Genomic DNA, 17,489 nt, shown 5'->3' on the forward strand with positions numbered 1-17,489 from the left:
GTATTCTTAACTTTAGATATAGAAACACTATGTCTATCAACTAAATATAAAATTATAACTGTATTCCACACTGTAATTATGTAAAAGTCCTGATCCATCCAGTTACCACTAATATATGTATATATGTTTATTCAATTATTTAAATATTTGATATTCTGATGATACCCGGACATAGGAATTTTTCAATTTTTTCCCGGAAAAGTTTGCTCTTTTCTTTTTCCAATTAAAATCTGCTGAAATTTTTCTTTTTAGCGATGAGATGAGCTCTCTGAACTTAACTTATTACACTTAAAAAATTAAAATGAGATGAGATGAGATGAGAAGTAAGTGTGTAATGAACTTAATATTTTTATTAAACCCGTTTCAGTTATCAACAGATTGGAGACTCTCTATATTTTCTGAATTAATTTGAATTTAATCGAAATCTTTTTTTCGCAGTGGTTGTTTTTTTTCTTATTTAAAGCTTGACAATAGCAGATATAGTATAGGAACTATTTTCAAAAAATCAACAGGAATAAAATCATATTTTAACGATTAATAAAGATGGCCAAAAAAGCTATTGATTCTCGTATTCCGTCTATCATCAGAAATGGTGTCCAAACTAAGCAAAGATCTTTTTTTGTGATTGTCGGTGATAATGCTCGTAATCAACTTCCAAATCTGCATTATTTAATGATGAGTGCTGATTTAAAAATGAACAAATCTGTTCTATGGGCCTATAAGAATAAGTTATCTGGTTTCACTTCTCATAGAAAGAAAAGAGAACAAAAAATCAAGAAAGAAATCAAGAGAGGTACAAGAGATGTCAATGAACAAGATCCTTTTGAAACTTTTATCTCAAATCAAAGTATTAGATATGTATACTATAAAGAAACCGAAAAAATTTTAGGTAATACTTATGGTATGTGTATTTTACAAGATTTTGAAGGTCTAACACCGAATTTATTAGCAAGAACCATCGAAACAGTTGAAGGTGGTGGTATGATCATCATCTTATTGAAATCAATGACATCATTGAAACAATTGTATACCATGACTATGGATATTCACTCACGTTATAGAACAGAAGCCCATAACGATGTTATTGCAAGATTTAACGAAAGATTTATTTTATCTTTAGGTTCTAACCCAAATTGTTTGGTGGTGGATGATGAATTAAATGTATTACCTATTTCTGGTGGTAAAAATGTAGAGAGGTTACCACCTCCTGATACTGATGAATTAACTCCAAAACAATTGGAATTAAAAGATTTAAAAGAATCATTAGAGGATGTTCAACCTGCAGGATCATTAGTTGCCTTATCGAAAACCGTCAACCAAGCTCATGCTATCTTAACTTTTATTGATGCAATTTCTGAAAAAACATTAAATTCAACTGTCACTCTAACAGCTGGAAGAGGTAGAGGTAAATCTGCTGCTTTGGGTATCTCTATTGCTGCTTCAGTTGCACATGGTTATTCCAACATTTTCGTTACTTCTCCATCCCCAGAAAACTTAAAAACATTATTTGAATTTGTTTTCAAAGGTTTTGATGCATTAGGTTACCAAGAACATATTGATTATGATATCATCCAGTCGACTAACCCTGATTTCAATAAAGCAATCGTTAGAGTTGATATTAAACGTGACCATAGACAAACTATTCAATATATTATGCCAAATGACAATCATTTATTAGGTCAAGCAGAATTAGTCGTCATTGATGAAGCTGCTGCCATCCCATTACCAGTTGTTAAAAAGTTGTTAGGCCCATATTTGATTTTTATGGCTTCCACAATCAACGGTTACGAAGGTACTGGTAGATCATTATCCTTAAAGTTAATTCAACAATTGAGAACTCAATCAGCTACAAGTGGCCGTGAAAACTCACAAACTGAACTTTCCTCCAGAGATAATAAGAAGAGTGATGGTATGTACGCCACTTCTCGTCAATTAAGAGAAATTTCATTAGATGAGCCTATTAGATATGCTCCAGGTGATCCAGTAGAAAAATGGTTAAATAAATTATTATGTCTAGATGTTACATTAATCAAGAACCCTAAATTTGCAGCAAGAGGCACACCACATCCTTCACAATGTAATCTATTTATCGTAAACAGAGACACATTGTTCTCATACCACCCTGTTTCTGAAAATTTCCTGGAGAAGATGATGGCTCTTTATGTTGCATCCCATTATAAAAATTCACCAAATGATTTACAACTAATGAGTGATGCACCAGCACATCAGCTGTTTGTCCTATTACCCCCGGTCGATCCAAAAGATAGTGGTAGAATTCCAGATCCATTGTGTGTTATCCAAATTGCTCTTGAAGGTCAAATTTCCAAGGACAGTGTAAGAAACTCCTTATCTCGTGGTAAGAGAGCAGGCGGTGATCTAATTCCATGGTTAGTTTCACAACAGTTTCAAGATGAAGAATTTGCTGGTCTAAGTGGTGCTCGTATTGTTAGAATTGCTACTAATCCAGAGTATTCATCTATGGGTTATGGTTCTCGTGCCATTCAATTATTAAGAGATTATTTCGAAGGTAAATTTGCCGATATGTCTGAAAATACTAAGCCAAAGGACTATTCCTTAAAAAGGGTCAATGACCACGAATTAGCTAAAACTAACTTACTGAAAGATAATATTACGTTGAGAGATGCTAAGACATTACCTCCATTATTATTACAACTATCAGAACAACCTCCAAGCTTCTTACACTATTTAGGTGTTTCATATGGGTTAACTCAAGAATTACATAAATTCTGGAGAAATAACAAATTTGTTCCTGTTTACTTACGTCAAACCGCCAATGATTTAACTGGTGAACACACTTGTGTTATGTTAAGTGTACTAGAAGGTAGAGAATCAAATTGGTTAACCCAATTTGCCAAAGATTTCCATAAAAGATTTTTGTATTTATTATCTTATGACTTCTCTAAATTTACCTCAGTACAAGCTCTAAGTGTTATTGAAAGTAGCAAGAAAGCTTCCTCATTATTTGACTCAGAAAACTCAACCTTAGATACACAATTAACTAAGAAACAATTAGATGAGATTTTCTCACCATTTGACTTGAAGAGACTAGATAGTTATGCCAACAATTTGTTAGATTATCATGTTATTGTTGATATGTTACCAATGTTATCTATGTTATACTTTGGTGGCAAATTTGGAACTGAAGTAAAATTATCAAGCGTCCAAAGTGCTATTTTATTAGCCATTGGTCTACAACATAAACGTATTGATGATATCTCGAAAGAACTAAACTTACCAGCTAATCAGAGTATAGCCATGTTTGCCAAAGTAATGAGAAAAGTCTCGATTTATTTCCGTCAAGTATTGAGCGATTCTATAGAGGAAGAATTGCCAGCATTGAAAGATGATAATCTAGATGAAATGAATGGTGAAGAGATTAAGACCTACGATGCAGCCGGTACAATGGATCAATTAGAAGAAGATTTGGAAGAAGCAGGTTCTGAAGCTGTGAAAGCAATGAAGGAAAGACAGCATGAATTAATCAACTCATTGAACCTTGACAAATACGCCATTAATGATGATAGCACAGATTGGAATGAATCCAAGAAGAGTCTAGAGAAGGCCGTCAAAACTAAAGGTGTCGTTTCTGTCAAAACTGGTAAAAAGAGATCCACAGAAAAGTCAGATGACATTTACAAGTCAGAGATGAATAGTTTAAGGAAGGCCAAGAAGTCCAAGAAATCTTCCAAAAAAAATTAGCACATTCTTTAGTCACCCATAGAAATATCGTTTACCTTTTTTTTTCCAGCACTAGCACTAGCACAATCAAATTATGTATATTAAGTAGTAAACTAGAACCACTTTTCCTATAATATGTATGCACATCTGAAACGTATATATATAGATATATGTTTATATCTTTTAATTCATCTCCTATATTGAAACTGGCATCAGCTGATTGCTTACGTGCATATTACTATTTCGTGAAGTAATTCCTCGAGAGCTACCAGATCTGATCTCATTTCCCGACCGAAAAAGTAAAAAATGGATGCGGTTTAGAAGATTCCCCGCAGAAACATCAACATATTTCTTAATCTGAGGCGTAAAATCAAGATTTAAATTTCCGTAAACGTTCGAAACAATGAAAAATTGTTCATAATCAACTAACAACTGGGTAGTTTCTCTGGTGATTTCGCATATAAAAACAGTTACCAATTTCGTATCTTCACTATTTTATATGTGTTATATTAAATCTAATCATAGAAAACGTATGTTTAAGGTGTCTTGTTAGCAGTTACAAACTGATATTATAATTTTTCTTATATTTAAGGGGTTTCGATTTTTGTTTTAAGAATGTAATAAACATTTTGAAAGTGTTCAAAGAAGATACTAAGTGTAAGATTTAAGGATAATTGAAGGTGAATTGGGTGATTCATACCTATTGTTTTCGAGTTAATAATACTTTGAACTAATAAGTAAATAATGTTATTAAGTAATAATGTCAATAGTTTAACTTATGAGAATTTAATGTCAAAGGTTGTTCTTTCGGAACAAAAAGATATCATTGACTATATAGAAGATATTGAATACGAATCTGAATTGGATTATCTTTCATATGAAAAGGAATTATTTTATGACGACATAGGCGATGAATATTATGATTACCTGGGGAACCAAGAAATATATGATTTATTCGATGTTGAACATGAGTTAGTAGAAGGTAGCCACTGCTTAAATAGAAAAAGGAAAAGTTCTTGTGCCTTTCAGCACATTGTCAGTGATAATGAATCTCAATCAATATCAAGTTATAAGTTTCTCAATATTTTCCCCCTTAAATATAGAGAAACAGTTGAAATACTGTTAAATAATCTTTCCACGAGCACACGATGTTTTTTCAATATGTCCAAAAGAATTGTTTGGAATATATCGATGTCCTCATTATTGCTAGGCATGCCTTTATATTTAACAATAATGTTAGAGAGACAAACGTTAGAAAACGAGCGATACTTTGAATTACTTCCATATACCAACTTGTCAGGCATATAACATTATAATTTAAAAAAATTCGACTACTCATTGTAAATGGAAGAACAGGAGAATAGTCATATTAGGAAAATGCATTAGCATCAATGATAATGAATTCAATCAAGCGCAGTTGTAATTTTGCATAGCATTGCTGTTTGTATTTTTTTTTGTAAATAGTAATAAATACTCACTGCGTAATCATTCTAACAAGAGATAAATAAAATAGAACAACAACATAGAAAACAGTAACAAATACTTGACACATAACTTTTTAGAGCAGCATAATCGAATTTGTTTATATAATTATTTAAGTGGAGCTGATCAAATTATTCTTGATAAAATACAACCCCCGCCCAATCCTATACAATTTATAGCTAAACTTGTTTTGGATGTTTAATTGATAATGCATAGACATCTAAATATGTCGTAAATTCATAGATAATTTCATTTATGAACATTCCATGAATACCTAAAGATACACCAAAACTTAGCCAAACCAAATTATAAATTGTATCGACATCGTTATAATTGAAGATATGGATGAAAATAACATATAATACTGATTGAACAGATGGAATAAGCATTGGGACATTAACCAGAGGAAACTTTTGTTTTGTTAAATGGTTTACAATGATACGCCCAACAACAAATGCCACGGTTAACCCAATGGTTAGAATGAACGGCAACGATATAAACCTAGGTTCAACCACTGTTAATGCAAATATTGAGCCAAAATATGTAAAAAATGGAGATAAACCAATAGTTGCTGTTCTTATGTTCTTTTCAATTGTTTTTTCATTTTCAGTATTACCTTTATAGTACTCTACAACATTATTTCTAGCAGAATAAACGTTGAACATTAATGCTATTGTACTGAAAACGTATGCACCATATAGCGTAGTGATTGGGAACACAGATCCAGATAACTTCAGCTCAAATAAAACTTTTTGGAAGATTGCTTCATCACCGAATATAGCACATAATATAAATGAAATAACTACTGACAAAATACCTTCCACTGGGCCAGAAAATTCACTTAAAAACAGTTTATGCGTATGGTATTCTTCCCACGTACTTAAATAAAAGTTACACAGTAAGGAAAATTGTGCTAACAAAAACATATAAGAAAATCCCATTCTTGTTGTTGACGCATATGGGATTAAAGATAATGTGGTATTCAATGAATCGATACAATGATCAAACAGTTCGCCCAAAGGACCCGATTGACCTGTTCTTCTGGCATGAATACCATCACAGGCATCGAAGGTTTGGTACATGAAAACACCAATAGCATAAGTTAAATAAGCCCAGCGTGGAGAACCTTGTGTTAAAGTTGGATCAAAGTATAAAGCAGTCAACACATTGATGGCAATAAAGGAAAAACCCAATAATGTTACCACATTAGGTGCCATCCAGAGTGGGAAAACATTAGAAAACTTTAACCAAAAGGGTTTTAAAATATGTTTAGTGATCAAAGAACGATCTTCGCTTTGATATTTATATTGAGATAAATTCTCAATACTTTTACTTGGTACAAAAAATCCCATTTTTAAAGAGCACTATTCTCTCCTCAATTTAAGCTCACTTGAACTCTTGCAAAATAAAAAGCTTTCTACTTAACAAATACCAATCGAATGCATACAATTGATTATTTATACAAAATACTTTCATAACCATTTATCATAAATACATCATTATAAATGACATATTTTATTAATATAATATTTCATGAACCTACTGTTATCATTTTTCGTGGGCTGAAAAATGATTTCTCGAGAGATAAGATAAGATGAGTTAAAGTCCATACAATTAAACCATTTATAAATAAAAAAGATATTATAACTCAAGGTTATCTAGTATTCTCAATTCCTTTTATTAGACTGTTGTTCATCTTGCAGGGTGATAGTTATTTCCAAGGGACACATACATATGCGGCTGTCTATCTATGGACAAATCTTAAATCTTGTTGATGCATGTTGTTGGTAATATCAGTATAAAATCCCTAGTGAATAATATATATCCTTCTAAACAGTATATTAAATCAATCGTGGGTTACATGATAAAATGTGTTCAATTCATTATTTCTGTTGATAAATGTTTAATTATCATAATACAAATACACATTTAAAAGTTATAATTGTGAAAAAAGTAACAGTGTCCATATTTATTGGACTTTTCTTTAATGAATACATTCTTAGTTGAATAGACATTATATTTTACTACATGATTTTAAAGGAAGCCTGAATAAGAGGCACACGTCTAATGAAAGCTTCGAATCAAAAAGTAATATTAATCGGTTTAGGTGGTTGCTCGTCGTCTGGTAAGAGTACAATCGCTAAGATTGCAAACTCATTGATAACTAATTCAGTGTTAATACACCAGGACGATTTTTTCAAACACGATAATGAAATCCCAATTAATTCTAAATATAATATACAAGACTGGGACACTCCAGACGCAATAGATTTTGATCTTTTCAAACAAGAATTAATTTCTATAAAGAAAGATGGTAAAATCAAAACCGAACTAATTCATAACGATAACGTCGAGGATCCCTTCAAAAAGTTTTCATTACCATATGGTTTCATAAATTCAATTAGTTCAAAGTTTAATAAAATCATTGAAGCACAACAAACTACTTCCAAATGTGAATTAAAAATTGTTATAGTCGAAGGTTTTATGCTATATAATGATCCGAATATAGCAAAACTATTCGATATCAGTCTTTTAGTCAGAAGTTCCTATAATACTTTAAAGGAACGTAGAGCCGGAAGACCTGGTTATCAAACACTGGATTCATATTGGGTTGACCCACCTTATTATTTCGATGAATTTGTTTATAAAAGTTATGCCGATACACACAGTTATCTCTTTATTAATTCTGATGTTGAAAGTGGTATGTTAAAACCTGAATTTAAAGATACTATTTTCTTATTTGACAATAATAACGATACTAAAATAGAAGATGCTGTTTCATGGATATTTGATGCAGTTGCAAAATCGTTAAACTAAGCTTGTCATACATTCATATAGAGAAATTAAGTTTGGATAATAACTGTCATTGGATAGAAATATTGGAGAGTCTTCACGAATAATAAACTATTAAATTTATAAATTTACAAATAATTTTTATATAATGGATGACGTGAGATGACATACAGTGGTAGAAAATTATAATAATGTAAATTAAACCTTTATGTATTCTAAATAACCTGCTGTCGGAATAAATCACAAAATGTTGCTGAACAGATCACTTATTTAATATTTAACCACCTTTTCTATTATCATCATCATCATAAACATCATCATTTTCAAGAACATTATTATTCATGTATGCAGCATTCAAATCTTCCCAAGATCTCTGAACAATACGTTTGACCATATCGATCGAGTCTGCACTTGTGTGATCATTCTCATTCAATGCTTTAACACTATCGAATTTATATGGTTCTACTATTTCAACATTGTCTAGAACTATGATCTTTGACCCTATCCATTTTGTATCCGAAAATGTCTTATATAATGCATCAAAAATTGCTTGACCCTCAATACTCACGTTTTTACCCTTTAATCTATAACTCAGAGCATTTTTCGTTAATTGTTCATTCAAATACTGATCTACTCTATTTAAATTAACTTGACTTGGTCTTATGGATGTCTTCTTGAATGTGTTTAGATTGTTTGGAGGTTTTTCGCCAATTACTTTCAAAGTTTTAATGAATTGACAATTAATGATCTTAAACGATTTTCGAGACTGATTTTTCCTGGAAACCTGCAGTGTAATGGTATTATTCTGCGAATTAAACGAGTAAATAAACCCTTCTGTAACAGCATCCAAAACATTTGTAATTTGAACTTTGAAACCTACCACATTCTCCAAATTCAATGCCATGGTAATAAAAGCACACAGATATCTTTTTTAGTAGTTTTTTAAGTGAACACCAATGCAGCAATACAAATCGAACTGATAGACAGGATTTAACAGTTATACTTGTTTATGTTGATTATAAACATCTAACTCAAACAATATATTTTTTAAAAGTGAAGTCTCATAGTTTCCTAAGTGCTAACTAGTCTTCAAATTTCATTTTATAGCATATAAGTTCCCGAACACATAAGAAAAAACATAAAATTGTACCTAATCAAATGAAGAATGAAGCAATTTTAAAATTGTTTATATTAGAATATAGTATTATATGACATTCCTCTATATTTTATAGAACTATTTAGTATAACATTCTACTCAACATAGCATTTAAAATTATCACAAAAGGAGTAGAATCTCTGATTAATCCAGGTTGGAGCACTTATCGTAGACTATCAATTATCGAACTCTTCGTTAAAGACAAATATTCACTACTACAAGACATTGACAACTTAATATAGTAGAAATATTTTACGATTACATGTATTTGTTTCTAATATGAATGACGATAAACGGATAGTGATTACTAGTGATAATCATAATAATAATATTGGGAGATCAATATCATTTGACAATATTTCTTCATTGAATAATAACCGTTCCTCAAACCAAATATTTCTAGATGATACAAGGGCAGATATTAGTAGAAGATTAGTAAATAGACAACAAATTGAAGCTCGATTTACTTCACAAAAATTGTCATATTCTAATGGAAATGTTCAAGACATAATAGATCCCCCGGATAAGAATCACTTATTATTAGGTTTGGATGTAAAAATAAGAAATAAATTAAACTCAATGGATATTAATAAAAACAATAGCACTGATAAAAATGAGAGACTGATATCGCATAAAATAGAATCACCTACAGAAAACCCTCAGTTCCAGTCTTTATTAGATAACGATATGTCACAAAATAATAATGAAGTGAAAGGATTTTCTGAATCTCAGTTGGAAGACGAATTATTTGATGAAGAAAATTTTACAAATGTTGATGAAATAGATGGACCAATTGCTGGTCAAATTTTACCTCCTCTGCAAAAGAGTGACAAGTCAAAACTGAAAGAGCCTGTAGGACTAACTGATGCTACTAAAGACCATGATTTTAACATGCCTATTGACTCAGGTTTACAAGAAAGTTTAGAAAGAAGAGCTTCTGAAATAGGGTCCTCTACCATAGATTCTATGGCTGAACCTATACCCAAGATCGAAGTTAACTATTTGGGCTCATACAATTTAGAAGAGGAATTGCCAATGTGGTTTTCATTATCTGATTACACATACCTACCGCAAACTAAATCACAATTCAAGCAAAAAAACATCGACAAAACTTTATTTATGAGAGATGTTGATTATGCACGTTTACAAATAAAAGTTTTAGTTAATGGTCTCTCAACAAACCTCCAAACATGCATAATGGCATTGTTATTTATATGCCTAGGGATTGACAAATCAAATAGTACCACAAAAGAACAAGTATTGTCTATAAAACGTAATATTTTTTTACTTTTGGAGGATGAAAATAACCTTATAACTATAGTGAAACGCTTTTACGATATATCTAACAATTGCAGAGATAAGACAAGTAACTTAAATCTTCAAACAACGCTATTCTTTTATACAATGACTATAATATTTTTAATTGCCACCGTTTGCATAGAGGAAAGGTTTAATGAGGCTAGAAAACCCATCATTGATAACACGATAAATATTTTCGAAGATATGAAATTACTATTATATTTAGTGAAGTACATCGAACATTGGCGGTGGAATAGTAGACTATCAATGAAGATTAGAAACATAATAAATCTTCTTTCTAAAGTAATCATTTTGCAGTTTGGCGATGATGCTGTTTTCAAAAAAACTAAGAGAGAGATATATAAACTTCACAAAGTGACATTTTATGAAGATGAAGAAGAAAATATAACCGAATCAGCCAACTGCATAAAATCTAAATTAGGTATATCGCCTTTAAGTTATGAAGCGTTTAGAGAAGATATAATATCTAGATATCCCGATTTGGTTATACCAAATGACAAGTTGCCAAATAGTATAGACAACTCAAATTCGCTTTCTCAATTTATTGAAATCCCAAGGTCGAAAATACGAAATTCCATGAACCAATTACTATCAATGCCAAATCAACATCTGGCTACACCTGCTCCGTCACCACCAGGATCTCCGACTTTATCACCTATATCACCACTTCAGAAACAAAGAAGGTCATTTCAAACTAATATGTCCTTCCCTTGTTTATATCCATCTGACGACGAGAGTGGTACAGATGATTTGACCAAAAGGTTATCTTTCATGGGAGATTTCAATGTTAATGATAATACCAGTTCTGACATTACTATCCCATACAGTATATCAGAAGCTACCCAAATATTAAATGAGAGTCTCAGGGTAGGTTTATGTAACAAACAATTATGGTATGAGCGAGATCTTTTCATGATGAAGGAAAGAGGATGGAAGTCCAAAATTGACGACAATCCTTATGATTATATTACAATGAAAAATTCTAATAATATTGAAGGTGTTGATATCATGAAAAGAGTAGAAAACTTTTATAAAGATTGCTTCCCGAGTTTAAATTCATTAATTTTTGTTTTAATTCAGATTATGGAATCAAATGTTAATAATCTATGTTATAATGAAGTTGATGTCAGGGACAAAATCCCACTAGATGTTCTAATTCCTAAGTTGGAAGTAACTAGAGCAAAGGAAATAGCACTTAGATCATCCACTGGAATTATTTACGATCTACTAAAATGGTTTAAATTGAATCATGTTTTAAAGTACGAACACTTATGTGTGTTGTTATATGATTCTCAATATATCAATACGTCTACCTTAGTTCTTAACAATTATTCTGAAATTTATGTTGATAGACTATTCAAGAAAACTGCATCCTCAAATCATTCTATTTGGATAGAATTACAAGCATTGGCAGGAAACTTATCTACGACTACAGAAAAAGCAACTTATAACTTTGATCCCATGATCTTATCCAGTTTCACGTATATGTTCAACACTTTAAGCCATATTACTAGAGATAAGACACAGAGATTAAAAGATTTGCCATTATCAATAGGTATTCTCTTCAAAAGATATTATCGCGTATTTAACCTTCCAATGTATCATGCAATCCTAAAAATCGTGAAAGAATTAACACCATTTAAAAACAAAAGATGGAAGGCAGAACATATGGATTTAATTTCAGGTGTCTATCTATATGAACGCTTGGAATTAACTGAGAATTGGGTAACAGGCAAAGATATATCAAACGAATTAAGCGATGCTTGTGGACAAGAGCTAGCGCTAAGGGCATTACTTCAATTTTATAATTTTTTTCATTATAAAGCTTCAATGCTTGACTTAGGCTATACAACAAGAACTAACGCTAATCAAACTCTTTTGAACAATGAATCGGAAAATATTAACAGTTTATAAACAAACAGTAACTGACTTCACCTGAACCATCACATCATAAATAATTTAAAAACTACTAAAATGCATTTGTCTTAGCATACATATAATATATAGATATAAATATAGATTTATACAAAATATTGGAACCTGATCTGTTTAATATTTACTGGCACATATGTTATTATTTTTACGCGTATGCTTATTTCTCCATGAAGCGTCCACACATTAATAGAGTTTAAAATACAAAACAAACTTGATTTTATTGTAAACAAAAAATAGTTCAAAGAGATTCACTTAAATATATATTCGGTTGGTATAATTAGTTTAAATTTTATACTGATTACTTATACAAATTTTCTAACGATTCTAGCAATATTTGAAAAGACTTGTTTTGTAGTTTTGATAGAGCACCTTAGAGCTGATAGACGAATATACTTTCAATATAAAATTTAGCGTTTGATGAATTTCGAACTAAATTTACAAACATTAGTAGAGGGAACCGTACCCCAGGATTTAACACCTTCATCAATACATTCACTAACACACGATATTGCAGAGTTTTTGCTATCTTCAAATAAGTCAATTTCGTTGCTAAATTCACTGATTAATATTTATAGACACGAAGTACCACACACTCTGGAGAATGATAAGAGGTGGAAAATTTTTACTGATTCAATTGAGAAATTGTTACCATTCAATAACCAAGATGATATATTGAAATATATATCCGGTATACAACAGTCCCCAACAAGAAATATGCATTCAACTTTTAATGATGAGATGTTAGGAAATCACGCTAATTTATCCTTACTACAAAGCAACGCTGATTATGCAGAATCCTTTGAAAATATGGATATGTACTCTGATCGCAGATCGTACATATCATCACACAAGAATTTCTTAAACAGCAGCAATAATGTAGGGACAACTTTGGAAAGACTAACAAAACCTTATTATACTAAACTAATTCCTCAAGAAGATATAATAAAATTCATATCATATACACTATTAGCTACTACATCTGATATGTTTCCAATAAGACAAAACTGTATTTCAATTCCAAAAAATATTAGCAATGGTGATAGTGGTATATTACATCATATCTTTGAAGCAGGTTTGCTTTATCAAAAATTAAACTCAATTGTTGAACAAAATAAGAAGTCTAATATTTCACCAATGAAAAAAGCATTACTAATTCAGATATCGCTTTATCTACGAAATTACACAGGATATATAAATACTTTAGTATTCAATAAAGTTGAGAACAGCGAATCTACGACAAAGCAAGTATATTATAAATTGTTCGAAAAAATCATTGAATTAAGATACCTATACGTATTGTTAAAGGATTTTGATGAAACTGATGGCTATCAGTATTTAAAGAAATTAAATGAACTAAAAAATCATGGTGATTTATTGGTGAGGGAGACGAGCCTCTTATTATTTAACAATCTCTTGTCGTTTTATTCAGAATATTTAATTGATTGGTTAACTTTGGGAAAGGTGAATTTGAATTTAAACGAATTTTTTATTAAGATTAATAAAGATGTTGAGTTTTCAATATATGTAGATGAAGATAAACTGCCCACATTTATACCGAAACATGTCTCCATAGAAATTTACATCATTGGTAAAACATACTTATATTTGCAGCATTATTTTAAAGACATTCAATGGACTAACACCTTTTCAAAAAGGTATAATTTAAAATATACAAAATATTCACATAATATTGATAGACTGTTCTTTGATACAATTCACGATCAATATACTGAGATCGTAAATCACACTAATGAGTTATTACTTCACAAGTTTTACTTTAGAGAAACTATATATTTGGTTAGAGATATATTATTAATGGGTAAAGCTGACTTTATTGATGTGTTAATTATGAATTCCAATGATATACTTTTGAGTCCCTCCGATTCATTGTCAAGTTATGAATTGACTAGATATTTACAGGATTCTGTCCATCATTCATCAATGAACAATCTATTAAATCGCTGCGATAATAATACTTTAATTAATAAATTAGATGCAAGGGTTTTAGATCTTGGCCATGGGTCTATTGGTTGGGATGTCTTCACACTTGACTACCTTCTTGATGAGCCTTTACTAAAAATTTTAAATGTAAATAGAGAAGGAGGAAGGAAGGAATACTTGAGGATATTCAATTTTTTATGGAGATTTAAAAAGAATACCTTTTTTCATAATACGGAAACATCGAGGTCAACCATGCTGATACGTGAGTTAAGAAAAATTAGCAATAAAGATCCATTAATAAGGGATATTGTTTCCAAATTTTCCAAATGTAATGTGCTAAAGTCTCAAGTTTATCAATTTAATATTAGCCTAGAAACTCATACTTTTCAAAACATAATAGAGAACAATTTTAAAGAGTTATCTGCTGTTCTTGGTATTAACGATGAATCCATGGAAGACAATGTAATGGACCAAAATAACACTCAATCGTTAAGTATAACAAAGTTGAGTAGTGGACTTGTAGCCCCTGATGGTCTTCTAAAGCCTAAAGGTGCTGCTTTCAAAACTGATATAAACCCAAAGATAAATGTATTAAAAAATTATAATATTGACGAAATTGAGAAATTACATAATGAGTTTTTATCAAACATTTTGAACAATAAACTTTTATCATCTTCCTCAAATGATAATGGTACTTATTCTGGCAATGCATACTCCACTTCAATTATTCTTTTATTAAACACAATTTTTGAATTTTTAACTTATTATAATGCGTTAAATGATATCACCTATGAAGTACTAATCCAATTAAATCTTCAAAATTCACCAAATGAAATTAACCTATTGTTAGGTAGGTTCAATACAGTTTTAAGAAACATTGTTCGTCAATATAAAAACTTCCGAGAGCAGAAGAATCTTTTCTTACGTGATTTGAAGTCTGATGGAGATGATGAATTGTTCAGATTACAAAAGATTTTAAAATAATAGGGATATGGTCCCATGATGAAAATATTGTATAGATTGCATTTATTATGTAATGTTGCATTATGACTTATGTGAAAGAGAATTATATAGAAAATCATATGGAAATATATTTGTGTAATTATGAATACACAACTTTGTAACAATAGCATGTCCTAAAGAATGAATATATTCTTGTAAAATAATCAAAGTTTATAGAGTCTTAAATAATTATAAAGCAATTAAACTTTCATTGGATATGTCATTCTAACGAAAAATGCTTTGATTCCCGATTCCAAGTGTTGATCATAATGTGCTTTATCTTCAAGCAACTTCTGTTTTTCAGCTACCATTAACTTCTGTTCTTCATAATCATCGTCGCTAACCTCACTTTCATACTCATTTAATTTAATTACAATATTTTTCCTTATTTGCTCCATCTTCTGTGTTACATTAATTTGTCTTAATAATAAGACTAAAATTAGAGCAACCACAAAACATAAACCGGCAAAAATTTGAGTATGTATGTATGGATTTGAAACATTCTGTTCGTCAACTAACGCTTGAGCAATAACTTCACACACTAAAAACATACCAGAACCTGCATAATTAACAAAACTCCAAGCAGGTAAGAAATCCGTTGGACCAACCATGTCTGCAATTAATACCGTACTCATAACATTAGCAACACCGACACAACTTCCCAACATTATAACAAAAAATAATAATTGCAAAAATGTATGTGCAGTAATCCAGAAGGCAAATAACAGTATCAAGATGATAACAGTAAAAAGAGTTGTAATATTTGTTCTGCCGTACCTATCTCCTAAGAGACCAAGCATCGGTCTCCCTATAGCTTGACATGCATTTAAAACCGCAGTTAAAGTAGAACCATCGTGTGAAGATAACCCTCTTGCAACAGCGTATGATGAGAGAGTGAAAATCATCAAATTGTAGCCAAATAGAGCAAATGTGAACCAGAATGCTATTAGAGCAATAAACGGTTTCTCTAAAAGGTTAACTTTGAACATTTTTACAAATTCATTTCTAATAACAGTAAAAGATCGAATACCTAAAGGTTTGGTAGGGAAAGCTTGTTTGATAAATGTAATTGCAAGTAGCAATGTTATAGTTGTCACAATACATAACATCCTTAAAGCCCACTTAGTCTCGTGGTCATCCTGAATCAGTTTGTTTACTGATAAACCGTAAACGACACCACCAACACCGGTTGCTGATAATGATAAACCCATTGCCACCGCCCTTTTCTTTAAAAACCAGCCTGGTATAATGGTTGTAGCTGGAATGAAGACAAAAGCGATCGAAATACCAATCATCATACCTTGCGTAACGTACAAATGCCAAAGTTTAGTGGCAAAAGAAGCTAATAAAAATCCTGCAAATGAAATAGTAACACCGATTAACATCGTCGGCTTGATGCCAATCACTTTCATGATGACAGTGACTATTGGACATAAAACTTGACCTATAAAAACCGGTAAACCTGCAATAAGCGCGTAGTCATATTTTGATGCTCCTGGAAATGTGTCATTGTTCAGGTAAAATGCTAAAAAAACACCAAAACTTGAGTTACAACCCCACGACGAGAACATTGTCAAAAAGACACAAACTAGGGAAACCCAGCCATATCCACCATCCGGAGGCAAGTCTAGTTTACCTGTAGTTTGGTTAGTATATACTCGCTGTACAATGGATTGATTATCTTCATTATGTTGCGATTTAGAACGCCTTGTTGAGTTTCTTGACAAACTCTCTGTGCAATTATTCGACGATTTAATTTCTTGTATTCTATGTTGCCCGATCTGGCCCTCATACAAATGAGCTTTTGAATCGATACTTTTCACCGAATGAGCTTCGGAACTAGTCTCTATATCTTGTCGTTGTGCCCCGTCATGCGATTCAATGTTGTCTACCACTGGAGAGGCCTCCAGATCGGTTGATTGTTCTGGATTCATGCGAGAAGCATTTCCATCCATTTGTAAAGCATCCCCTACGTCAAAGTGAGAGGTCAATATTTTGTTCATTTCATGATCCGGGTCTTGACCGTCTATCTCCGATTCGGATGCTAGCGATGAGACCATACTTTCCTGGTCGGTAGGTGATGACTCGTTATCGACCATGTTTGTTATAGTTTAGCAGTTGTCAGCAGTGATGCGATGCAGCCGAAGAAGAGATACACATC

The 17,489-nt window shown here is 31.4% G+C and overlaps 8 protein-coding genes across 8 annotated transcripts; 5 read left to right on the plus strand and 3 right to left on the minus strand.

Moving 5' to 3' along the window:
* Window positions 1-543: 543 nt before the first annotated feature.
* On the plus strand, window positions 544-3,720 carry KRE33 (ribosome biosynthesis protein KRE33; the record flags this gene model as incomplete). The annotated part of the gene is made up of 1 exon (XM_003687030.1): window positions 544-3,720. One exon carries the CDS (start codon window positions 544-546, stop codon window positions 3,718-3,720), a length of 3,177 nt encoding a protein of 1,058 aa, XP_003687078.1.
* Window positions 3,721-4,443: 723 nt separating this feature from the next.
* TOM22 (Tom22p) lies at window positions 4,444-5,007 on the plus strand (the record flags this gene model as incomplete). Its single annotated transcript, XM_003687031.1, has 1 exon — window positions 4,444-5,007. The coding sequence occupies one exon, from the start codon at window positions 4,444-4,446 to the stop codon at window positions 5,005-5,007; it is 564 nt and encodes a 187-aa protein (XP_003687079.1).
* A 353-nt stretch (window positions 5,008-5,360) lies between these two features.
* CPT1 (diacylglycerol cholinephosphotransferase) lies at window positions 5,361-6,533 on the minus strand (the record flags this gene model as incomplete). The annotated part of the gene is made up of 1 exon (XM_003687032.1): window positions 5,361-6,533. The coding sequence occupies one exon, from the start codon at window positions 6,531-6,533 to the stop codon at window positions 5,361-5,363; it is 1,173 nt and encodes a 390-aa protein (XP_003687080.1).
* Window positions 6,534-7,248: 715 nt separating this feature from the next.
* NRK1 (ribosylnicotinamide kinase) lies at window positions 7,249-7,998 on the plus strand (the record flags this gene model as incomplete). Its single annotated transcript, XM_003687033.1, has 1 exon — window positions 7,249-7,998. The coding sequence occupies one exon, from the start codon at window positions 7,249-7,251 to the stop codon at window positions 7,996-7,998; it is 750 nt and encodes a 249-aa protein (XP_003687081.1).
* A 253-nt stretch (window positions 7,999-8,251) lies between these two features.
* Window positions 8,252-8,878, minus strand: LSM12 (Lsm12p; the record flags this gene model as incomplete). The annotated part of the gene is made up of 1 exon (XM_003687034.1): window positions 8,252-8,878. The coding sequence occupies one exon, from the start codon at window positions 8,876-8,878 to the stop codon at window positions 8,252-8,254; it is 627 nt and encodes a 208-aa protein (XP_003687082.1).
* Window positions 8,879-9,409: 531 nt separating this feature from the next.
* Window positions 9,410-12,364, plus strand: FAR11 (Far11p; the record flags this gene model as incomplete). Its single annotated transcript, XM_003687035.1, has 1 exon — window positions 9,410-12,364. One exon carries the CDS (start codon window positions 9,410-9,412, stop codon window positions 12,362-12,364), a length of 2,955 nt encoding a protein of 984 aa, XP_003687083.1.
* Window positions 12,365-12,802: 438 nt separating this feature from the next.
* SPC98 (Spc98p) lies at window positions 12,803-15,310 on the plus strand (the record flags this gene model as incomplete). The annotated part of the gene is made up of 1 exon (XM_003687036.1): window positions 12,803-15,310. The coding sequence occupies one exon, from the start codon at window positions 12,803-12,805 to the stop codon at window positions 15,308-15,310; it is 2,508 nt and encodes an 835-aa protein (XP_003687084.1).
* Window positions 15,311-15,528: 218 nt separating this feature from the next.
* On the minus strand, window positions 15,529-17,427 carry ESBP6 (Esbp6p; the record flags this gene model as incomplete). Its single annotated transcript, XM_003687037.1, has 1 exon — window positions 15,529-17,427. The coding sequence occupies one exon, from the start codon at window positions 17,425-17,427 to the stop codon at window positions 15,529-15,531; it is 1,899 nt and encodes a 632-aa protein (XP_003687085.1).
* Window positions 17,428-17,489: the final 62 nt, after the last annotated feature.

Source organism: Tetrapisispora phaffii, chromosome 9, assembly GCF_000236905.1.
Source record: "Tetrapisispora phaffii CBS 4417 chromosome 9, complete genome".
Lineage (NCBI taxonomy): Eukaryota > Fungi > Ascomycota > Saccharomycetes > Saccharomycetales > Saccharomycetaceae > Tetrapisispora > Tetrapisispora phaffii.